Here is a 25,902-nt window from a genome sequence, read left to right as displayed (position 1 = left end):
GGCCTGTGTTTCACTTAAACCACATATTTCCTATTGGGATGAAAAGGCATTTTGCAAGTGATGGCTAACATAGCCAAGGAATCAGCTAAAATATTTTGGCCTCTAGGAATAACAAAGAAATCTTATTCAGAAAAGCATTCCAAAAAGTAAAACTGCATTTCTATGAGCTCTTAGTGTAGGGTTTTTAGCAACATATTCACCCTTAATTCGATTGATTATTAGCTCAGAACACCCGTGCATAGAAATTTTCTTTTTTCCTAATCTCTTTAAAATTTTAATCCCTAAGATCAGTGCCTCATATTCAGCTATGTTATTAGTGCACTGAAAATTAAGTTTGCAACCATGTCCCTTTTCCATAGTTGTGGATGAATTTACAGTGAAAACACCTGCCCCTACTCCATCCTTACTTACAACCACATCAAAATTCATATTCCAAAGAGCCTCTCCCTCTACATATTTTTCTTCAATATCTAATTTTATTTCCTCTGTATCACTGATTTCAACTTCTAAGTGTGAAATTTCCTTTTCTACACATTCATTACTGTAAAAAATAAATGAATCCATGTTTGAATATACTGAATACACGAGGTAATTGTTGGGTTTGTCTTGACTACTAAACATGTAATTAATTAATTTTTCCTTATATAATCTTCTTGGTTGACCAAACACTAGAATTGTAACATAAGTCATATTCATTTGTAAAGTGCCTTGTAATTTTTCTCCCCAGGATCTAGAGAGAATTATTCCATACTTAGGAGGTATGTCTGCTACTATAATGTCCATTACCAAGCTCTTTGCTCGTATTTGGACTAGAGTAACAAATAAATATTTAATTAATCCTAAGCATATGAATTTACTTTAATCAAATGAATATAAATCTTTGTAAAGCCTGGTTATGTCTAAGCCTAGTTTCTCCATAATAGCTCTAGGCATTAGATTATGTGAGGCTCCAAAATCAAGCATAGTATTGTGTAGAATTTTATCATGAATTTTCAAGCTAATGTAGAAAGGGGGTACACTGCCATCCTAATATTTTCATTCGACCTCATGCCCAAACAATAACTTAGGTCGGTCATTAGCCAAAGTTACTGTGTCATTCCCTTCTCCTATCTTCAAAGCTTTTATAACCTGTGATCTGTATGACTTTTTGTTGATTAATTCAGTGAGGGGAATGGAGATTTTTACTTTAGCCAATTCATTTTCAATGATAAAATATGTAGGAGTTTTTTCTATTTCTTTAATAGCTGCATCCTATTTCTTAGAAGTTTCTTTCTGAGAATCATCTTTAGGCTGACTAGTATAGGGGGTATCATTTTGGGTCCTTTTGGGAGCATTTCTAGGAGTATTTTTGGGAGGATTGTCAGGAGTGTTTTTGAGAGGAGTGTTAGGAGTCTTTTTACTCCTCAAGTTATATTGTCTATATACTTCCATAATTATGTTTTGATATCCTTTTTTGTAGTCTTCAGAGTCTAATGGAATGGTTTCTAGTTGTGAGAGTAGGAAAATCTTTCTCTTCCTAAGTCAGGAAAATGTGGTCAGCTTTGGTTTCCTCAAAAAAATTTATTTGATCTTCCTAAGTATCTTCAAGTATGTCATCTTCCTCATCTGCATAGTTTTCTTGAAATGGAGGCCTGATCTGTTGCTGATCATTTTGGCCTCTCTACTCTCGTTGTTTAATCTGAGGTTGGTTTTTCCTAAAATTTGGATTTCTAATTTGGGAACCACCTTGGTTTTCCCTTAGAGGGGTTATATCAACTATAGAAATTATCTCCATCATTTTCTCCTTTGTCTTTACTAAAGTGTCCAACTTAACATCAAAGGAAGAAGAAGCTTGTTCCTATTTTTAGTAACTCTCCTTTCAATTTTCATTCTAGCTCTCTTTGCTAACAAATTGGCTTCAACACTAACTACATTTCTTTTTCCTCAAGGGTTGCAGGGTTTATTTCTCTTAATTGGTAAGACATATTAGGGTCAAAACCATCTGGGAATTTAATTAGGGCTAGCCCTAGAGGAGGTTGTATTTTTGTAGGGATAGAGTTATAGATATTGTTAAATCTGATACAATAGTCCTAGACTGATTCACCTAGGGATCTTTTGATACTTTCATACTCTGCTAAAATTTGTAAAGGGTTCTTTTTCACTTCCCATCTTCTAAGGAAGGTGTCATGAAATTGAGAAAGGTCCGGGATAGAGTTGGTTGGTAACCCTTTAAACCATTTTTTAACCTCACCAGTGAGACTTTGAGCAAACAATCTCATTTTCACATCAACATCATCTATCTCTTGGAGGTCTAAGTAGTCATTCATTTTATCAATATGTTGCTGAGTAGTTATGGGCCCAATGATATCAAATTGAGGAATCCTACTCTAGTAATCTTGATGCAATGCATTGAGTTCTGGAGATAGGACCAAGGGGTCATATCGAGCTGCCATGATTCGTGTTTGAGATGTAGATGGAACTACAATAGGTGTGGGTATGGAAGGTATGATAGGGGGTATAATTACACTTAGTTGTGCTGATGTAGAACTGGTAGTGGTTGAATATGAAATGAGTGTAGTGAAAATGGGGGTTATTATTAGAGGTGTAGTAGGAATAGAAGGAATTTATACAGGAATAGAAACAACAATAAAACCTAGAGGGGAAGATATGGCAGATGTTGTCACTCACTGCATTGTGGGTTTCAAATGGTCAAAGTTTCCCAAGAGAAGTGAAATTTGGAGCCCCTTTCTCAAGCCACATAAGATCTTAGAGTTGAATCAGACCCTCCCCATTGTGTAGTGCTCAAAAAGAGCTTTCCAACGGTATATGGAAGTCCAAAAATGGACTCCTGGAGCAAAAGATAAAGCATTTTGAAGGTCTACCTTGGAAAATCCCAGCAAACCAAAAATGACTAAGTATGGAGGGAAAATCACAATTGATGGTCTGGGGGGTTGATCACAATCACAAATCAGCTATCAACGGAAGTCAACAGGTAAGGAACAATGGCGAAATGACAAGCAGTGATCCACCAATTGCTTATATCACATATCGACGACATCCAAGGGCACATGCTTAATCCAAAACTTCAAAGACTTGTGAGGGCCAATCTAAGATATAATGTTGTATCACCAAGAAAGGGTTAAAATGTTAAGAAATGAAATGCTTGAAAAAACCAAGGTGAGTGGCCAAATTTCTCTTTTCTCCATGTGGCATCGGCGATCGGCGTTCGGTGGAGGTTGTTGTTCCAAATTTTTGAAAATCATCGATATTACGATGTAGAGAAAAATTGTTGAGGAGGGCCAAAAACCAAAAACAAAGGAAAAGCGCGACAAAATACGGCTGGGTAGGCCTTTTTCTCTCTCCTCCAGGGGACCACATGATGGCATGTGATTTGTTCTCAAAGCTGACATGGCAGTTGACGTCATTAATGACGTGGCGGTATGGATGCTAATGTGGTAGGTAGACACGTGTCACTCGGTTTCACTATTTTCAAGGGTCCTATGGGGCCATTTGCAGGTGACTCATGTCACCACTCATGGGGTGACACGTGGAAACGATGATTTCATCTCACATATCGACGATCGCAGCTGCCTAGGGGAGAAACTTAAGGAAACATGTATTAAGCGCCCGAAGGTGGGATTGTGAATGCAATAAGAAAAAGGGCGCCCGAATACGATGTTCCATAGGCTATATTTCATGAATTTTTCATGCCAAGGATGTCGGTTGATGTGGTGTAAGAGGGTGTCAGGCATATTCCAAGTTATAAAATGAATAAGGCCCCTAGGTAGCTATGGAAAGACTTAGCACTCAAAGGGCTAGGTCCTTGGTCCCATTCCCCGATCATATGCGGAGCACTATAAAAGGGGTTGTAATAAGGGGGCTAAGGGTGGAAATCAAAAGTGCCGCACGTTTTCCTGTTTTAGAGGTACAAATGCCCATGGCTAAGATATTCAGTCATTACACTATAGCAAGACACCGATAGTGTATGAAAGGGAGAAAAAGGGCGTGATGGGTTGGTAGTTAAGGAAGAAAGTGACCAGGAACCAGCCTAGAGAGGATTAACCATGACTTGACAGAAACATGCCCGGACTAGAGGCCAACAAAGAAGAGTGGCATGAAGATATTTCTAGTGCCCATCATTTCAGTTTCGATGGATTAATTCTGTTTTGATTGTTTTGATCAATGTGTTGTATTTTGTTTTATTTTCAAGAAAGGAATCTCCCTGCTGTAAAAATTAAAGGATTCATGTTGATACAACCATTCATATAGAAAACTGTAAAATTTAGCTTGAATATATTTCTGTAACTGATTTCCTTGCCCTCCCTCTCCTTATAAAAGGGAGGAAGAAACATTGAAGAAAGGTTCTGAATTCTAGGAAAAAACTATATGTGCCTCTGAAGTTGTATGGATTCCAGATCTACATCTTTCTTAATATTAATGAAACAATGGTGATTCCCATGTTCGAGTATTATAGTATATTTTTTCTTTGTTAAACTTCCATTATGTTCGCACTTGCTCTCAGATTTCAAGCAATTGTAGCTACCAGAAATATCTTTTATATTCTTACAGATTCATTGGTGTTAAATAGTTAATACATATGCATGTATGCAAGTATGAGATTATATATTTAAATGTGCACTTCCTGAAATCATAATATTCACTCTTCTAACTTCCACCTATCTATCTTTATCTTAGATAAGTATAGAACTCTTGATGTTTCAAGCTCTATCATGTGATGATTTATTATTCTTTTTCCCTTCTTTCATTATTCTGCAAAATCTGATTAAACTGTAAGTCCTTGATTACTCGACCTCCACTTGTTTTTTCCTTATTATTGTGGGTTGTATATGTGAAAGGATACCAGAAATACATGGATTATATCCTTGGATGAAGGAACCAACCCATGTTGTTATGTGTATATTTGTATATTTCTAATTACTATGTGTAGAAGATGCATATGATTCCTTCGGTTTCTTGAGGATCATATGAGATACATAGAATTTAGATGTGCCCACGCACTAGTCTTGTAAGAAATCCAAGGTTGTCTCTGGGAGAGACAACATCTTTTTTCACCATTGTCTGGGAGCCTATTTAAGGATTTTTCCCCCAGGATATGACAAATTGAACACCCTTCATGTAGGTGAGCGAAGTCTATTATGATTTCATTCATATCACCTTGGTGACTCCACACCCCCCTCATTATCATTCATAACCCTGGCTTTTAAAAGGCCTCATACTCACTCAAATACATCCCAAAATAAAGCCCCATTTGTATCTGATCCAAAAAAGTTAATGTCCAAGAAAGTCAGGAAAGAGAAAACTCCCCCTGCTTGTACTACCATCTCATCAACCTTTGCCACCTCCACCTCCAATTCTCAGCCCACTATTTCTCACTACTTAGGACTTACTCCTAAGGCCCTGACATACCCTGCTTCTCCTCCAACCACTATGGTCTTGACCCCAGTTCCTCAAGAAAATTTTAATCCCCCTCCACCAATCCAGATGGATCTCCCAAGATTTTTGCTCAATAAGTATGCACCTCTTAATTTACCTCAGCCTCTAAGTGTAATTCCCCAAAACCACCTAAACTAGATGCCTAGGTTCAATGGGGAAGATGATAACATGGCAAAGAGTCACATTGAATCCTTTAGTTCTTTTTCTTACATCCTAGATGTGGATCAGCTGGATGTCGTCATGAGACTTTTTGTACAAAGTCTCGAGGGAGAAGCCAAAAAATGATTTAAAGATCTACCCAATGCCTCCATCACTTCCTGGGAAGAGAAGGAAAACGCTTTCACCCATAAATGGGGAGAAAAGAGGGATCATGAGTACCTCCTCGTTGATTTTAATGCCCTAAGAAAAAAGCCAAAGGAGGATACTTAATAATTTATCAAAAGATTCAATAATTAGTACAATAACCTACCTCCTAGCATAAAACCTCCTCCAACTATTGCTTGTGTGGTTTTCCTAGGAGCTTTTGAGTCTGACATTGGTTTTTCCTTGAGAGAAAGAAAGTCTCTCACTCTAGAACAACTTCAGACTGATGCTCTTGAAGTGGAAGCCAATATGGTCTCAACAGGCAAGTCAAGGGTAAAGCAAGAAACTATTGAACCCAAAAGATTGAAAGAGGAGGCATCCTCCTTTGGTCAAGAGAAAGAATCATCAGATCCGAAGTGGGATTAGCTAGAGAAACCCATCATGAGTTTAACACAAAAGTTTGGAAAGCTGGAAATTGAGAACAAGAATTTTTCCAATAAAACGCTCAAGTCAACAATCGGGATATAAACCTCAATATAGAAGGCCTCCACTGCAACTACTTCCAAGGGAAAGAAAGGAACATCTTGATCAATTCCCTCATCCTTTATACTTGGAATATTGTCCCGATGAACAATCATCAAATACATAAGAGATGCATGGAAATATGTATTTTGCTTTTACTGAAGAAGAATATGAGAATATGGCTCACCAGGAGGCTAGCCATGATAGAGAAGGAACAAAAAAAGAAGAATATATGGATTATTATTGCAAATGGTTTGCAGAGTTCATGCAATCACAGCCACAACGTAAGTATGACCTAAGATCTTCAAAGAAGAGGACTAGAGAACCAGAACAACAAAGGGAAGCTTCTCCTCAAGTTGTTCCCCCACTACTGAATAAAGGAAAGGGTAAGCTAAATCTTGACCCTTCCAAGATAAAGTCCTCCTCTAATGAGGAAAGAACTAGTTCAAAGGGACACATAGAAAAAGAGACACCTATTCTGCTGAAAAATGCCACTGGCAAGGAAGAAGGAACAGATCCAAGAGGTACAGAAAAGGTCCAACTTGCATTCAATCTCTAGAAGGAGCCTGAGAAGGTAAACGTTCATGTTACCCTAACTGAGCTTCTAAAGCATCCTATTTAGATCTCTCAATTTATGCATCCCTCTATCTCACCACTAGCCCATCATAGTTTAAACCTCTAGGAGGAAAGGCCAATGGTTGTTTTTGGGCCGCATGTGGAAGAGTTAGATCCTTCTACCATGCCTTTTTATGTGACTTCAGTGATCCATGACCTTTTTCTACATAAATGCATGTTGGATTCGGGAGCTTCCCACAACCTCATGCCATTCTCAGTAATGGAACAACTGGGTTTGGAGATCACCAAACCATACAAAGACTTGTACCCCTTTAACTCTAAGAGAGTCAAGTGCTTAGCCATGATAAACGATCTGGTGGTAAACTTGGCTCAGATACTAGTGAAAAGTGTGGTAATGGATATAGTGGTGGTTGATATACCTCCTCATTTTGGAATGCTCTTATCCAGATCTTGGGGTTCCAAGGTGGGTGGCTCTATCAAGCTAGATCTGACTTATGCCACCATTCCCAATTTTGGAGGTGAAAAAAGAAGGTTGCACATAGAATCTTGGCTTTTGAAAATTGTGACCCCAACTAAAGGCTCAGAAAACTCCCCAGTACATGGGAAAGACAGTGACATCTCCTGCCTAGTCTTAGAAGAAAATGAGAACCTCTTAGAAGAAGCATCAATGCACCTAAAAAGGCAGTTGAAATACCAAAATTTAAATGAAAATGAAATATGGAAATTGTACATCGATGGAAAAAATTCAAAAGAGATAAATGGAGCTGGAATATTGTTGGTATCCCCGGAAGGCAACATGATACCCCTCTCATTTAAGCTTGAATTTGAGGCAACCAACAATGTAGTAGAGTATGAGGCATTTCTCCTGGGGTTACAAACAACAAAAAATATTAATATCGAATGCCTAGTAGTCTATGGAGATTTTGAACTGGTCGTAAGGCAGATTAGAAATCAATCCCAGGCCAAACACCCCAGGCTGAGGATGTACTGAAATGAAGTGTGGGACTTAATCAACAATTTATTCTTTCCATTTAACATCTAGTTTCTTCCTAGGGAAGAAAACAAGATGGTTGACTCTCTTATGGTAGCTGTAAGAACTTTTAGGCCACCATAGAGTCCACTCCTCAGATATGAGATAGAAGCTAGACACATTCCTTCAATACCTGATAATGTCAAACACTGGTAGGTATTCAAAGATGACGAGCAAGTCAAAATATTCATAGAAGTCATTGGGGATTTTTCCCACTCCACCATTGATCAAGAAGAAGAAGAAGCAGAACAAGAAGCCACTCCATGGAAAGACAAAGTGGTTGGGCAAAACAATTTGCAACTAAAAGGAAACGCCATCCCTTGTGGACTTGTTCCACTTGAAATACTTTTCAGTAAAGACGACATAACGTCCAAACAAATGGCCCCAAATAAGGATGAGAAAGTAGAGGACTACAACATCGGATCAAAGGAGGAACCCTAGATGATCAGGTTGTCCAAATAAATCCCCTTGCAATATAGACAGAGGTATTTAGATCTATTTAAAACTTACAAAGATGTATTTTCTTGGTCTTAAAATGATTTGAAATCATTTGATACAAATATTGTTCAGCATAAAATTCCTTTGAAGGGTGGGATAAATCCACTCTTACTCCCCTCCATTGAAAAGGAGTTAAGGAAGCTATTGCATGCCAATATCATAGTCCCTCTAAGATACTCTGAGTGGGTAGCTAATATGGTCCCTGTCCATCAAAAGAGCGAAGAGATAAGGCTATGCGTGGACTTGCGGAATTTAAACAAGGCCTCTAAAAGATAACTACCCTCTGCCCAAGATGGATAATATATTGCAGAAGGTAGTAGGTGTAGCCAGAATGTCCATGATGGACGGATTCTCAGGATATAACCAAGTGGCGTCCACCCCAAAGACCAGAGAAAGACTGCTTTCACCACCCCATGGGGAACCTTCATGTACACATGCATGCCGTTCGAGTTGATAAATGTAGGGGCCACATTTTAGAGAGAAATGGACGTAGCTTTCGTGGGTGAGCAAGAGAAATTTGTGGGAGTCTACTTAGATGACATCACAACCTTTTTTAAAACTGATGAAGAGCATATCCTCCATTTAAAACTCACTTTCGAGAAGTGCATAAGGTATGGCCTCTCTCTGAATCCTAAGAAATCTCAGTTCGCCCTGAGTGAGGGGAAGCTACATGGACACATATTAGCACAGGAAGGAGTAAATATTGATCCTGAATAAGTCAAAGCCATCATCTTTAGCCCATTTCCCAGAAACAAGAAAGAAGTCCAAGCCTTTTTGGGGAGAATAAATTTCTTAATGTGATTCATACCCAACTATGCTGAGAGAGTTAAAGGTATCACATATATGCTCAAGAAGGAGAACAAAGTTAAGTGGAGCTTCATCCCCTGTGATTCTTTCACAAGGATCAAAGAAGCTTTGGTTGAGGCCCCAGTGCTAGTCAGCCCCGATTATTCAGTGCCCTTCTACATCTTTTCTTTCACCTCTCCACATAACATTATTGTTGTGATGTTACAAAAAAATAAAGAAGGTTGCAAGCAACCCATTTCATTTTTCATCCAAGTCCTAAGGGACGCTGAGCTGAAGTATGATATATTGGAGAAACAAGCTTATGCACTAGTCAAGGTGCTGAAGTCATTCTGTATGTATGTACTGCAATTCGAAATCACAGCATTTGTCCCAATGACTGCAGTCAAAGAAATTTTGGTGCAGGTAGATAGTGAAGGAAAGAGGGGCATATGGATAGCTAAAATACAGGAATATGAGCTGGAAATCAAGCCTACCAAGCTCATCAAAGGCCAGGGGTTGGCCAAGATTTTGTCTGAATCCAACTACCAAGCTCTAGGGATAAGCCTGATCACAAAGGATGGTAGTCCAGAGGATGAACATAGCAGAATTAAAATGGTTGAACAAAAGATCTATTCCAAGTATGAGGTATCACCCAAGTATAAGAACATTGTCCATTACCTCTTGTTTATAATATGGACTGGATAGATCAAACTACCAGAGTCTGATATTGCAAGCATAAAAATACATTATATCCAACATACTGCTCTACTGGAAGGACCTGGTGGGGGTATTATTGTTGTGTTTGGTTGAGGGAGAAACCCATGAAGTGATTGAGGATTTCCATGGGGGATTATGTGGATGACATTGCAATTGGAAGGAAATAGCACACAAAATCCTCAAGGTAGGATTTTACTGGCCCATGCCGTTTGGAGATGTTTATTCTAAGGTCAGGTCATGCCAAAAATGCCAGTTGTTCACTAAAAGACAGAATTTTTATCCTCTCCCCCTGATTCCTATGCATGTAGAGGAGCCCTTTAGACAGTGGGGATTGGACTTCATCAGAGAAAGAAACCCACCTTCTAGTGGCCAACACAAATGGATTTTAACAGCCACTGACTATTTCACAAGGCGGTTAGAGGCTATCCAAGCTAGGAATGATAATGATCCAGTGGTGATAAAATTCATTGATGAGAACATACTATCCTGATTTGGGTGTCCTTTTAAAATCATCACTGATAATGCACAAGTATTCAAATATGCCAAGTTCACCAACTTCTGCCACAAATTCAACATCATTGTTGGACACTCCACTACATACTACCCTCAAGGGAATGGCTTGGCTGAGTCTTCTAATAAAACTTTGATGAGAGTTCTAAAGAAGACCATCACTGAAAATCAAAGGAACTAGTACACTTAACTAAAGTTTTCTCTTTGGGATAACGTGTAACACCCAAAAGATCCATTGGGAAATCTCATTTTGAGCTAGTATATGGAAATGTTGTTGTCTTCCCTATCCAATTAGCAATGACAGTAGTTAAGTTGCTGCAAGAAGCCAAGGAAGAGCCTAGCGCCTTGACTAGAAGAATAAATCAGCTGGTGGAGCTTCACAAGAACAGAGAACAGGTGGGGACCAAACTGTCAAACTACCAACAAAGGATGAAATATCTATTTGACAAGAAGGCTAAGGACAAACTTCTCTAGCAAGGAGATTTTTTTCTCAGATGGGATGTTAGGCAAGAATACGAAGAAAAACATGGGAAGTTTGGTCCACTATTGTTTGACCCTTTCAAGATTGCAAAAGAAACGAGAAATAACACCTACATGCTTGAAAACTTGGATGGTGAACTGCTAGAACTTCCTGTAAATGGTCAGTTTCTAAAATTTTATTTTCAGAATTAGAGATATCTATCTCTTGCTCATTGTAAATATCCAGTGTGTATGTTGAGATTGTTATTTGAATTTTTTAGTTTATTTTCAGAAAATTCCTTTTCACGGAATTATATTTTGTTTAAGAATAACTCCATGCCCAATGGAAGGAAAGACTACTGGTCTACAGGTCCTCATCACCTTTCCAGCAAGGCACTGTCCCCAGTTGGAGCCAATGTTGTCACTCACTGCATTGTGGGTTTCAAATCGTCAAAGTTTCCCAAGAGAAGTGAAATTTGGAACCCATTTCTTAGGCCATAGAAAATATCATAGCTGAATCAAACCCTCCCCATTGCACAGTGCTCAGAAAGAGCTTTCCAACGGTATATGGAAGTCCAAAAATGGACTCTTGGAGAAAACGATAAAGCATTTTGAATGTGTACCTTCGAAAAGCTCTACAAACCAAAAATGACTAACTATGGAGGGAAAATCACAATCGAAAGTCTAGAAGGCTGATCGCAATCACAAATTGGCTATTGGAAAAATTCAGCAAGCAAGGAACAATGGAAGAATGATAAGCAGCGATCCGCCAATCGCTGAGATCGCATGTCGGCGGGATCCCAGGGCACATGCTTAATCCAAAACTTCAAAGACTTGCAAGGGTCGATCTATGATATAATGTTGTATCGCTGGGAAAGGGATGAAAATGTTAACAAAGGAAACGCTTGAAAAAACAAGGCGAGCAGCCCACATTCTCTCTCCTCCATGTGCCATCAGCGATCGGCGATCGACGAAGATTGTTGTTCCAAATTGTTGAAAATCACCAATATTGCAATGTAGAGAAAAATTGTCGGGGAGGGCCGAAAACCAAATACAAAGGAAAAGCATGACAAAACAGGTCTAGGCAGGCATTTTTCTCTCTCCTCCAGGGGGCCACGTGGCGGCATGTGATTCATTCTCAGAGCTGACATGGCAGCTAATGTCATTAGTGACGTGGCGGTATGGATGCTAATGTGGCAAGCAGAAACGTGTCACTTGGTTTTTGCGCTTTCATGGGTCCTATGAGGCCATTTCCAAGTGACACGTGTCACCACTCATAGGGTGACACGTGGCAATGATGATGTCATCTCGTATATCAATGATCACGGCTGCCTAGGGGAGAAACTTAAGGAAAAATGTATTCAGCGTCGAGAGGCAGGACTGTGATTGCAATAAGAAAAAGGCCCCCCCGAATGCAATGTTCCATAGGCTATATTTCATGAATTGTTCGCATTCGGGATGTCAGCTAATGCGGTGTAACAGGAAATCATAGGTAATCCAAGTTATGAAAGGAGTAAGGCCTCCGTGGAGTTGTGCAAATCCTTAGCGCTCAAAGGGATAAGTCCTTGATCCCAGCCCCCGGTCATATGCAAAGCACTACAAAAGGGGTTGTAATAAGGGGGCTAAGGGTGGAAATCAAAAGTGTCACCTGTTCACCTATTTTAGAGGTACAAAGGCCCATGGCTAAGAGATTCGGCTGTTACACTGCAACAAGACACCGATAGTGTAGGACAGAGAGAAAAAGGGTGTGATGGGTCGATAGTTAAGGCCAAAGCGACCAGGAACCAACCTAGAGAGGATTAACCATGACTTGATAGAAATATGCCCGGACCAGAGGGTAGCAAAGAAGAGTGGTATGAAGATATTTCTAGAGCCCATCATTTTAGTTTTGATGGATTAATTCTGTTTTGATTGTTTTGATCGATGTGTTGTATTCTGTTTTATTTTCAAGAAAGGAATCTCCCTGCTGTAACAATTAAAGGATTCACACTGAGACAACCATTCATACAGACAACTTTAAACTTCATCCTGGAGATATTTCTATAACTGATTTCCTTTCCCTCCCTCTCCTTATAAAAGCCAAGAAGAAACATTGAAGAAAGGTTCAGAATTCTAGGAAAAAATTATGTGTTCTTCTGAAGTTGTATGGATTCCAGATCTACATCTTTCTTAATATGAATGAAACAGTGGTGATTCCCATGTTCGAGTATTACAGTATGTTGTTTCTCTGTTAAAATTCCATTATGTTTACACTTCCTCTCTGATTTCAAGAAATTGTAGCTGCCAGAAATATCTCTTATATTCTTACACACTCATTAGTGTTAACTAGTTAATACATATCTCTGTATGCAAGTCTGAGATTATATCTTTAAATGTGCGCTTCCTGAAATCATAGAATTCACTCTTCTTACATCCACCTATCTATCTTTAGCTCAGATAAGTATAGAACTCTTGATGTTTCAAGCTCTATATGATGATTTATTATTCTCTTTCTTTTTTTCATTATTCTACAAAATCTAATTAAATTGTAAGTCCTTGATTACTCGGCCTCCACTTGTTTTTTCCTTATTCTTGTGAGTTGTATATGTGAAAGGATACCATAAATACATGGCTTATATCCTTGGATGAAGGAACCAACCCATGTTGTTATGTGTATATTTGTATATTTGTAATTACTATGTGTAGAAGATGCATATGATGCCTTCGGTTTCTTGAGGATCATATGAGATACATAGAATTTAGATGTGCCCAGGCACTGGTATTGTAGGAAATCCAAGGCTATCTATGGGAGAGACAATAGTAGGAATATATAAAGGAGTAGTATGAACAACTGGAATTTCAAATGGAATAGAAAAACTAAGCGGAATTAATGGAGGAGTTGAGGATGAAACAATAGAGAAGAATTTGAGGATTTAGGTGATTCAAGAGATTTTTGTACAACTTGATCTAGTTCAGACACAAACACTTCAAGTTTGTTAAATTGTTTGATGACATCATCCTCATAGTCTAAGTTCACAGTTTTATGTTTTGAAGTGTAGGGTTTTAAGATGTTTTCATCAAAAACAGTTTTAGCTACAAAACTATTAGATTTAGTTTTGAAGAGACTATGTTCAAATGGTAAATCAAATTCTATGTCTTCTACTATTTCAAAGCCTTTAGGCAGAGAATTAACTCTAGGGAGAGGATTATTACTTGCTTGGTTGTTAGCTAAATTTTTCTTTATAAGAATTTTTTATGGATTTTCTACAATTTTCAGTGGATTTGGATCTGGATTAGCTCTAGTATAAATTCTTTTAGGAGAAAAATATACTATTAAGTATTCACAGATAAGATATATACAAATTTTGAGGTGGAATATGGCCTTAAATAAAAATCTATTCTTAAGCCACAAAACCTAGAAATAACTTTAAGTACTGAAACAAAAATTTACCAGGGAAAAAATTAACACAATTGATTTTTTTGAAGTCCCTGGTATGGTCACCAGGATGTTAGCTCTTCGTAATTTCTTAAGGTTGTAAAAGAAATTGCAAAAGTAACCACAAAACCACTTTTAAGTTTAGAAGCGAGCACTTCTAAACTCAGAGAGTGATCTCTCTATCAGATTTAGTTGTGTTTTTTTTGTAGGATTTTAGGCTAGATGTGAAAATTCAAGGTTTGGTTTTTTAAAATGGTTTGGTTGGAACAACAAGGAAAGCCATTGGGAAATGGATTCAAAGGGGCTTATAGTGATCAATTTGCAGAAATATCAATCTTAAGTGTAACATGGAAAGGAGGCATGTTGTTGGATCTTTGTAGTTTATGAAATGGAGAAGAAAGAAAAGATTAATAATCACTTCAAATATAGAGCATTGTTACCTGAATGATATATTTAAACTTTAGTGGAAAACATTGATTATTGTTTTAAACTAGGATAGAGTGTGTTGAAATAAATTTTGTGCTTAATCTTCTTAAAACAATAAAGAAATGAAAGAAATATAAAAACAGAGAAAATACAAGATCAGAGTAAGAAGAACTTCGCCACACAGCTATGACACGTTAATTGTGTAACAAATTTATTTTATTAATGAAAATGGCCACTTGAGCTCAGTAAACATCTTTACAATGATTGGTAGTCTTTCTCATTAAGAATCCCAACATCAATACTTCAAATTCTGAATTATTTCTACAAATTCTATCTAAATATCTTGACATAAAATATCAAGATTTTTTACAAATATCTCAAATATTTTTTTACAAAAATAAAACAAAATTATAGGAGATATGAAATCATTGTGGCTATTGACACTATCCTCGAGGGTTGTTGCTGATGACTGGGCTTGAAGAAGTGTTGTCATGGTGTCTTGTTGTTGGAGGTAAAAAAAAATTCTCTAGCAGTTCACATAATTTATCCCAATGCTCTTCACTTGGGATAGAAAAATTTATTAACTTCTTGTAAGTCTCATCTACCTCAGTATACTTTTGAAAGTAGGCTTGGTGAGAAACAAGTGCTTGATCTCATGCTTGATGAATAGGTCAAAATTTATAGCCTGCAAAAAAGCCTTCCCTGTGATGCTTCCTTTAATTCCTACAAACTTTGATTTATATTGGGAAATAGTGCATAGCTTATAGTAGTAGTCATTTAAAATAATCAGTTGGTCTCCATTTCCTATTAGTCCTAGCAGTCCTTTTAGATTAAGCACATTAAAATTGAGATGAAATTTTTGGACACTAGACTCCATGTTGTGACATTTGTTTTCTAATTGTAGCATCAGGTTCCTCTTAGTCATGACCCTCCTCACCTCTAAAATTGTTTATGTTTTATCTGCAACTTCTAATTCTTCTAACTCCTCCTTGGCTTCTGAATTAGATATCCTTATCAAAAATGTAGCTTCTCCATGCCTTTGTCTCAAATCTGCCTTTATTTGTGCAATTGCTTCTTTTTTATTTCCTCATCAACTTTTCTTGTTCAAATATAATTTGAATTGAAGGCCATATTTCATTGATGACCTCACTAATTTCTATCCATATGGTTGCCTTTTCCTGTGCCAAAGTCTAGGCCATGGCTGACTCACTTTCTAGCTATTCAATCTTTAGAGTGAGCCAACTCTGCTACATAATAATTGTATATCTTTATTTTCTGATCCTGTAGATTTTTGAGTTGATCCATTAAATTTTTAATTTCCCACCCTTGAATGGACAGGTCTTACTTGGCTTTAACTAACTTATTTGGAGAATATGTACTATGTGTTGGTGTTGCAGTTGATGTAGATGCTCCTACTGTTGTTGATACTAAAATAGGTATTGTTGTTAGAGGCACTATAGCTAGCTGTGATGACTGCTCCTTTTCCTTGAGAAATTTTTCCATTTCCACTTCCATATCCTTAATCTAGTTTCTTTGTTCAATTATTATCTTGAACATGTTCCCTTTTTCTTTTTCAAGCTCCCCAACTTCCTTAGCTTGGGGGTCCTCAGTGGACAGAAGTTTGAGTTGTTTCCTCAATGCTGCGATGTCCGTTATTTTCCTCCTTACAATCCCCTCTGTTGCTTTTACATCTTTGGGGTCATACCTAGATTAATTACCATGTCCTCTAATGATTTGATCATGGTGTCCTTAGCCAAAGATGAAATCTTTTCAAGCTTTAATTGTGACTGTATGTTGCTGAGTGAGGCCTGCAACTTGGAATTTGTCATGGAAGTGTTGGTTAAGGTAGAGTGCAACATTTTTGCACTTTGTTTATGCAAGTCTATTTGGTCAATGGGGTGAATATGCTCAGCATCAAAGGAGAAAATTGATTTATTATGATCAATTAGAGTCTTGGGAAAGGAATCTATGCTCGAAGGAATGCAATTTGCATTTTCCCCTTTTCTATATTAAAGGTTGAAAGATGTGTTGTGAAGAGGTTGTTTGCTTCCAGAATTGGGTATATGTGGAGGCTTTGAGCTTCTTGTTCGTCTTCTTAATTTCTTTATATTTTGCAAAGATATTTGGTTCATCCTGGTCCTAAACCAATTTTGATGAATGCGATGTATCTGGGGGATCTTGGGAAGCTAAGGAAGCTAGAGATCCTATGAAGATATCTTCTCTTCTTATAGAAGAATGATGGCATGGCAGGACTATGGTGGCCTGCCCCTCATCGTCCTGCTGAAAAACTAGTTGAGAACTAGTATTGTGCTTCTTTTTGTATATCAGAAATTCTTTGACTCAAATCTCTATCACTGAAGGGGAAGCCTCTTCCCTTGGTCTTTTGTCTTTTTTCTCTTGAGGTGTTGGATTCTGTGAGGTTGTTGTAGATATGACCTATTCTTTTGCCTCCTGTAGTTTGTTCTCCTCCCATTGACATTGATTCATGAAATGATATATCTCTGGTCTTGGACTGTGAGTGTAGGGAGTGGTTTTTGGTTCCTCTCTCAGCTTGGAGATGATTCCAAAAGGGTCATATGACTAGGTAATGCTCAATTTAAAGTTCAGTTGTGTAAGGAGTAAATCTTCCTCTTTACTCGTTTCCCTAGTGTTACAAATAAATAGTCCCACCTGTGCCTTGATCTTGAACTGGGACTTCTTCTTTGATACAACAAAATGTAAATCAACCATATGTACCCTCTACCTAATATATTCCAAAGAGAAGATTCTCATGGGAAAAAACTTAGGAAGCCTGTAGGGTGGCAACTCCCACCCATAAACTCTTATTTTTGTATAATTTTGGTATAAATACCAATCCCCTATTTTAGTCTACTCACTGAGATGCATAATTCTTTGTATTTATGGTCTTATCCTAGGTTCTACATCATTGTTTAGTAAGATGGAAACTGCATGTAGGAATTGATCAACATAATTAGAGAAGGTGTACTCGGTGGAATTTTTCCTCACCAAGGAGGTCCAAAGGATTACAGACTGTGGATTACTTTGATCATCTAATTTCTGCAAAGGGAATGAAAACCTATCTACTTGATGGTAAAGAAATAAATACACCAACACTGAAGAATACTTAAAAGTCCCCTCAGTAGAGAACTTGAGGAGTTGGTCATGAATTGACTCTACAATGAACTCACTGTAATTGAAAATAGGGGGTTTCTCACCAGTTGTAAATATTGATAGGAAACCAAAAATGGCCTCATCAACCCACTGATCAGATTGATAGTCAAGTATACATGAAATAATTGCAATTACCTATTTAGTCATCTCGGGGAACATAGAGGATGAGTAGGGGAGATTTCTCTTAGGTAATTGGACATCCTCCAGGAGAAAAATCTCAGAAATCTTGGTTTTTTGTGGGAAGGTTAGGTTTTTGTAGAATTCCATGAGGGAATCTACTGAAAATGGCTACAGGGAGTTAGAATTTGGAAAATGTAGCATCTGAGAGATGGTTTTTGTAGTGATGGTGAAAATGATGTCATCATTATGGGCCACAATTTCTCTTTGGATGGGAATGTAGCGAAATTGGCACCAGGACACAAATTCTAGGAAGTGACAGGTCTCTGGGAAGATGAATTGGGTCATGGAAGATTCTTAAAGGCCGAATTCATCATTGAGGTTAGGAAACTTTTGCTTCAACCAACTATGAAGCTCATACATGTCAAAATCGAAATTGGTTTCAACAATCTTATAGTATTGGTCCATTAATGGTTGATGATCTAGGTCTATGGTTGGGGAAAGCTTAGGGTTGTCATCAGAGGATTTAGATTTTCTTTTAGGTGCCATTATCGAAGGGAAAAGAAAAAGGAATTCAGAATTATCTGGGAAAGAAAAGGTGAAGAATGGTATTCAGGCACTAAAAGGCACTTGGTTGCACTAGTTGGTTATGCTGACTATTCATAGTAATGGCATGGGTCATTGGCTGAATGCTCAAGTAGATTGTGGCTGGTTGACTGTGTGTTGAAGCCTCTAATTCCCATTATCCTGAAATGGTGAAAAGAGGCAATAGAACGGGTTTTGGTTGGTTTTATATAGCAAAAATGAACTTATTGTTGTTAATTAATCGTTTAAATGGAGTAGGTCCATTGTCATGGGAAACAAACAAGCATTTATTGAGAAACATTTTGTTGATGTGGTGGTGGGAGTGCGAGATGGCATCATCAGAATGAGGGAGAAGTAATGACAGGAGGTCGTTCTGGTGGAAGGAATGTGGGTCAGCTAGTGCGACATGGGAAAAAGGTAACTAGACCTACTAATGGAATATGGCAAAAGGATGACAGATCAGGTGGATGGGTAGCGGGGTCCACAGGGGTGAGGTGGAAGATAGGCAGTGGAGGCAAAAGGATGGCGTATGAGAAAATGGTAGGGACCGGGGAGTCCACATGGCGGGAGCTTAGTGGCGCATGAGCAACAAAGGTCAACGATCGTGCGAGGGGGAAAGCAAGATGGTGGTTTTCGAAGGGGGGATGGAGCAATAAGCGGGAATAGGTGGGGGGGTGGGGTTATGAAGTACTCTAGAGCCACCATGTTGTCAACCAATTCTGCCCTTTCGGACCCCCCCACCGATTAAATCTTGGAGGGGCCTAGAGGGCCGAAGACCATCCCCCGCTGTTGATCCGAGCAAGGTGGATAGGGGTCGTTCGAACATGTGCTACACCTTTATTGCATAGTGACAAAAATACGTCACATCCAAATTTATTTGCAAATAGAATTGTGATTAAATTAACAATTAATATTAACATCTAAATCTTAATCAACCACAGTTAAACATTGTGGTTAATTATTTTTTATTCTCACTAATCTAATTCAACCATGATTAGATTGTGTGGCTAATTATTCACTAATCTAAACTAATTTTATTTGATTTGTCTTAAGCACGCTTAAATTGTGTGATTAAAACAACTAATTTACTTCTCCTAATTCAATGTGGCATTTAAACAAGATGCACACTTTATTGAAAATTTTCTAAGCTACTTCTAATGAAATTTTTCATTTTTGAGTGGCACTTTGACTTGCTCACTTGCATCCATATTTTTTATGAGGTATTTTCATTCTTTTTCTTCTTTTTTCATATTTTGATTTTTTTTTTCTTTTCACACACACACACATATCCCCTTTTTCATTTTTTTTCTTGATTTTCTTTTTCTATCTTTTGGAAATAATTTTCAACATGGAAGATTATTTACAACATCTCATATATAAAATTACAGCTATAATCAATTCATCCTATGAAATATAGGACCCTAACAGTAATGATAATATGTTCAATGAAAAATGACTTGGAACATTGAGTATGTGGATTTCCATTTGATTCCTCCATTTCATCACTCTCTCTTGTGGAGTCATATCCTACTATAAAATTTTTTGTGTTTTTCATATAAATTACAATGTATTTCATTTTATTATTTTCAATATACAATATTTACATATTACATCTCTTGGCACTTGGTGATTCATAATATTTAAAATTACACATAATTGTTCTCGAATCAAAACTAAGGTACTACATTTGTTTTCAAAGCCATGATAAGATTTCAAATGAGTAATGGTTCTCTTCTCAAACTTGTGGTCTCAATTCAAATGGAAATTTAAATCATTTTAAGTTGTACTCCTTCATAAAGTTATCAACATGCAAATTTAAAAAACAAATTTAATCATTATATCTAATTGTGCTAATCTCTATTTTACTTTTATTAATGATATAGTAACATCTTTTACAAAATATACTAAAGAGATTGAGAAATATGATAATAAGTGCACTTATATTAATGACATACATGTTTTCTTCTAAATATCAATTTGATTAAGTACATTATTACACCACCACCACCACCTATTTTAGTATTTTCCATATAATGACTATAATAATAAGATTAAGGAATTTTTTGACATCAACTATTGAGATCCTTTTTTGGAGGGGGACAATTATTTTAAAGGTGATTAAATTTAATAGGTTAATTGTTATCATTTAGAATTTTTATTATTTTTTTGGAAACATTTGTTTTAATTAAATTAAATAATTTAAAGGAAAAAAATTTCTCATCGTTAATAAAAATAGTCATATTTATTATATTCATATTAATTTTAATTGGAATAATTATATTTATTATAGTCATATTAATTTCACTGAATATTGATTAAAAAATATGAGATTATCATGTTATTTTCATTGTAAATGTTTTATTGACATTTTAGTTGGAAATATGTTTAATATAAATTATTAAAAAAAATATGTTTTAATTTATTTCTAATATTTTTTTTTTTTTAAATAATAGTAATAAGAAGAAAATAACAAATTGATTTTAATATTTAAATAATTTATTATTGAGATTTTACTTTTTTAATTTTTATTTGATATTCTCATAATTAACAACAATAAATAAGACATGCATTTCAAAGTTTATTTTCTGATTTTCGAATTTATGTTTCTTTAGACCTGTGCAAGGTGGTCCAACAGCTACAAAGAAATTTGTGTACACAGTGAGTGTTTGTACGGAGCAAGGATGGACAGAAGAATATGTTGGAAATCCAATGCCTCGCAAAAGGGACGCAAAAAACTCTGCAGCAAAAGTTATACTCAACGATTTATTAGAAGTGGAATAAATTCATCAAAACAAAATCGATTACAAGAAGTATTATTACAAATGTGTAATTCCTCTTCACTATAATAGATGGGTTTATATGGTGAAATAGTTTATTGGAAATGTATTTTTACCTATTATTATTTAAATGGTATTAAAATAGAATGAAATTTAAATGTTAATTGGATTTATTTAATGTGGTCAATTTTTTTTAATTAATAATATTAAAATTAAAAATAGATCTCATGTCATGTTATATAGGATATGATTATATATATAATTGATAAATAATATAATTATCATATATGTAGATTAAATAGCTTGTAAATAGTGATATGTATCAATTTATAATAAATATTAAGATATTTATTTAATAATACATCTCATAATATCAATATTAAAAATAATTATAATTAAAAAATTTGTAAATGTTGTTATATATCAATTTATAATAAATATCAAAATATTTATTCAATAATACATTTCATAATATCAAACATTAAAAAGAATTATAAAGATTGACAAAGTTATAATTTTATTATTAGTAATAACAATTATAAAAAGAATTAATATATGAATTAAACATAAAATACATTTAAAATACTTGTAAAAAGAAAAATATAGTAAAACAACACAACTGAAAAGTACGAAAAAAAACATAATTATCTTTGAAATAAATCTCAATTCATTTATCTTAACTATCACTAAAAATATTGCATGATTCTTAAATCCTACAATCCCCCAATATTTATTATTTTTAAAAATAATAGATATTGAAAATGTATTATTAAAAATGTGATCCCTATTAGAAATAGCCATTTCTATCAACTTAATTAACATGAAGTAGAAAGAGCTTCATAGCATGGCATAATACAACTATGGTATGTTTTGGTTTTTTTTTTTATGAAATTTATTTCCAAAATCTAGTGATACAATTTTTTATAAATTCGTGTATTTTTTTTGCTTTTTTATTGAATAAATGGATTCAATGCATTAAAAAATCCTATAGCACTTGAATTATGTAAGTTTTACAATTCAAACTTGTAATATATCTAAAAAAAATAATCAAAACTTAGAAGAATTAAACTAAGACTAATAGCATTACTTTGAATTATTGTAATAGTTGCTTAGAACATAAAAAACAGTGTCATAAATATAATGATTCTTCGTTAACTACTAAAAATAAAAATAAAGAGAAAAGATACTTGAATTAGTCCATAATCATATATCCTACTTTAGAATGAAATGTGAGGATAAAAAAGTTACATTTTATATATTCCTTAAATTAATAATCTTCCATTCATATATTACATATGAATTTGGATGTGAGAAATTATATATATGGGAAATTTTCAATAATATTTAAAATATATAATAGTATTTATTTAATTTCTCAAATTTAAATTTAAATAAAATTTCAAAAAACCCTATTAAAATTTTTTGGTGAAATATTAACAAATTGCTTTAATTTCTAATTTTGAATTCAATTATTTAATAATAAACTCGATACACCTTGCTCAATCAAATCCCAAAACATGAAACATGGCCTTGGAATGATTAAACAATATTGCGATTATATATTCGTTAACACATCATGAAGGTGTAGCAGATTTAGAGATTAGAGGGAAAGTTTTTCCTTGGAGAAACTCCTTCCTAACCATAGATTTTCAAGTATGGTACCAAATATAGGTGTGATGTGTCTTTAATTTAGTATTAATATGATATATTTGTGATTGGTGGATGATATAGTTAAATGCGTATTGTAGGCACATTCCGATGAGGTTATACTTTGACTTATCCTATAATATTTTAATAAATTAAGGCATATAGATCATTTTTACATGTATACGAGTTTTAGAAAATAATGCATAGAGATAAATTAATGAAACAAGTTATTATATATTTCAAGAAAAACACCTTTTAGGAAAGTGTCGAGGAAATTCTTCCCCTGAGGTTAGGGTTGAAAACCTTAGCATAATGGATAATACAAATTCAAGAAATTAGACCAAAATCACATGAAAATAAGGAAAATACTAATCTCTTAAATATGACACTTATTTGGAGGTTTGGATGTTGTAGTAGATGTCTTTGCTTCTTCCTATCTCACTATCCATGAACCTCAGGCCCATAAACAACACAAGTGGAAAACAAACATACCAAGGAGAATCAAAGCATGCATATATTCATAATGTTAGTTCGATCAATCTCAAGGTATAGAAGAGAAAATAATCACATATAAAAATAATATTGGAATGAGAATGAGTTACTTTACTCTTTAATAGTATCAATGATATAGACACACATATCTACTCATCATCATACATATTGCACAAAACTATCCTCAAGATTCCTCCCTCACGAGCCAATGAAGGTTTCCCCCTCTAGTCTTCCACTCTCAAAGGTGATAAAGTACAAATCATGATATAGGGTAGAGATAAGGAAGATAAAGAAACTAGTGTTTCCTAATGGGAAATGCTTAAAATCACATAAATAGATAGACCTAAACCATACAAAAATTGCCAAAGTGTGGTTGCTTGTGGAAAAAAATGACTTTTCTCATACCAATGGAATCCTTTTATACCACCAAAACTTGCTTGAGGTGGTTAAATCATGAGATACAACAAGTGGCTTCCAGTCTAACCTATAAACGTTGTCCAAAAATGTGTGAAAATGCACATATTAAAAATCTTTTGGTGCATTTGTAAGCATATGTGAGTCTTTTTAAGGATAATTTCTTATATACATGAGAAGATTTTATAAGTTTCATGGACATACATAGGATGCTAAAATAGTGAGTGTGTATGTATTTTTTAAAAGTGTATCTAAATAATTTTCAAGGAACATCCAATTTATGATAGGGAATCAGGGAAATAAATAGGTCAATAAATCATCACAGAGCAAAGTGTGGCAAAATGTGTCATAATAGATGCTCCCTATTTCATATGGTTAGAAGGGTGGGTTATGGATAATATGCATTATCCATAACTAGGAGGACACCATTAATAGGAAACAAAAGGAGTTCACTAGCTACTAGGCCAAACAATACCTACAACAAAAAGCAAGAAAGATAGCTCGTCTCCCAAGGAGGTAAAATCCATGCTCAAAGAAGGGAGAGCATTGTCATCAATTAAATAGCACTACAAATTAATGTACATTTACACATGAAGTGACAATCATGGTCATGAAAAAATACACAACCAAGCCACGTAATATAGATCATAGCCACAAAAAATACAGAAAGAAATAATGTTTAAGTATAAAACCTTGGAGGAAATATGGAACATGTTAGAGTGAACAAATAATCCTCCAAAGAAGTATCAAAGTCATCTATAAAAGGGTGGAAATATCCAAAAAAATTGGTGCCAACATATAATATTTCACTAAACTGAGAAGCATCATAGGAAGATAAGTATTACTATCAAGAATCGAGGAGACTAGCAAGTGAACAAAGATGCTAAAACAACTCAATGTATTCAAAACCAACCATGAAAGCTACATTTCAACACAATGGGAATATATGAGATGAATTCAACCATGTGACAAATTATTTGATTATTAGTCATTGATGTATACCATTAACAAATGTGAGAATACCCAATGATAATGATAATGGGCATCAAGGTACCTAGTACAATCTAACGAGTGTGAATAGAGGTGTTAAAGTAAAACACTTGAAGGAATCTATCAAGTTGGAGACATTGATGTATTCCCACATTAAATAGTGATGGAGTATACACTGGTGAATACAAACCCCAAGGTACTAAAAATATGTTGGAATGTTAATAATGAGGGGGAGGTGAATCAATATTAAGGATAATTTAACTTTTATGTCAATTCATCTCTTCACATTCAAACTTGGAATCCATTATGTGAGAAACCATTAAAAAATCATAACAAAATCCATATGAATCAACACAAACACACTCATCATGAGAAACACACACATGAGACACAAAGGTTTAACATGGAAACTCTTCCGGGAGAAAAATCACCAAAGCTTGTTTGTTATTTAATGTAAGTATGAGCTCCTACTCTATTACACAATTTTTTTTGTGAGCCGCCACTCACAAGAAGCACCAACTCCCTTTGATTATTTTCTACCACCCACTAGTAGGAAGCACCAACTTCCTTCTTTTGTAGACACCTGATTATCCTACCATGAAACACAAACTTCATAGATTTATGCAAGCACCCACTTGCAGGAAGCAACAACCTCCAAGCTCTCCTCAGATACCCAATAAATGGAAGCACCAACTCTCTGGTTTACATGATCGAACCCACACTCAATAAGGAACTAATGTTCACTATCCTTGGCACTCATTTTTCCTTCTTTCATATGTTTTTTCTTCTCTACAACCTCATCTTTACTCATTCCATGCAACATTCTAGTTTATGCTCTCTGCAGCAGCACACATACACACAGATCTAGGATGTCAGTAGCATACACTTAGCGCTCAACTCATTCTATTTCACAGGCTCTCTTGGCCTCTCACAAGAACACTCTTGACCTCCATTTTTGCACTGGCACACTCTCGATCTCTCTCTGCAACAACCTCACGCACTCATAGCTCTCCACTCAACTCTCCACAATGGTG

The 25,902-nt window shown here is 35.5% G+C and overlaps 1 protein-coding gene across 2 annotated transcripts in view; it reads left to right on the top strand.

Moving 5' to 3' along the window:
• Positions 1-21,477, top strand: part of LOC149207750 (ribonuclease 3-like protein 2) — a 147,988-nt gene extending 126,511 nt beyond the window's left edge. For both annotated transcript variants that reach the window (XM_089393945.1, XM_089393946.1), the window contains exon 4: positions 21,161-21,477. In XM_089393945.1, coding sequence (XP_089250071.1) covers positions 21,161-21,329 — 169 coding nt within the window. In that variant the 3' untranslated portion in view covers positions 21,330-21,477. The remainder of the gene's footprint in view (positions 1-21,160) is intronic.
• The last annotated feature ends 4,425 nt before the right edge of the window (positions 21,478-25,902 follow it).

The sequence above is a fragment of the Pinus tabuliformis genome, chromosome 1_2 (assembly GCF_031772625.1).
Source record: "Pinus tabuliformis cultivar Carrire ecotype Pingquan chromosome 1_2, CPIR1, whole genome shotgun sequence".
Lineage (NCBI taxonomy): Eukaryota > Viridiplantae > Streptophyta > Pinopsida > Pinales > Pinaceae > Pinus > Pinus tabuliformis.
This window is presented reverse-complemented; position numbering and strand designations above follow the sequence as displayed.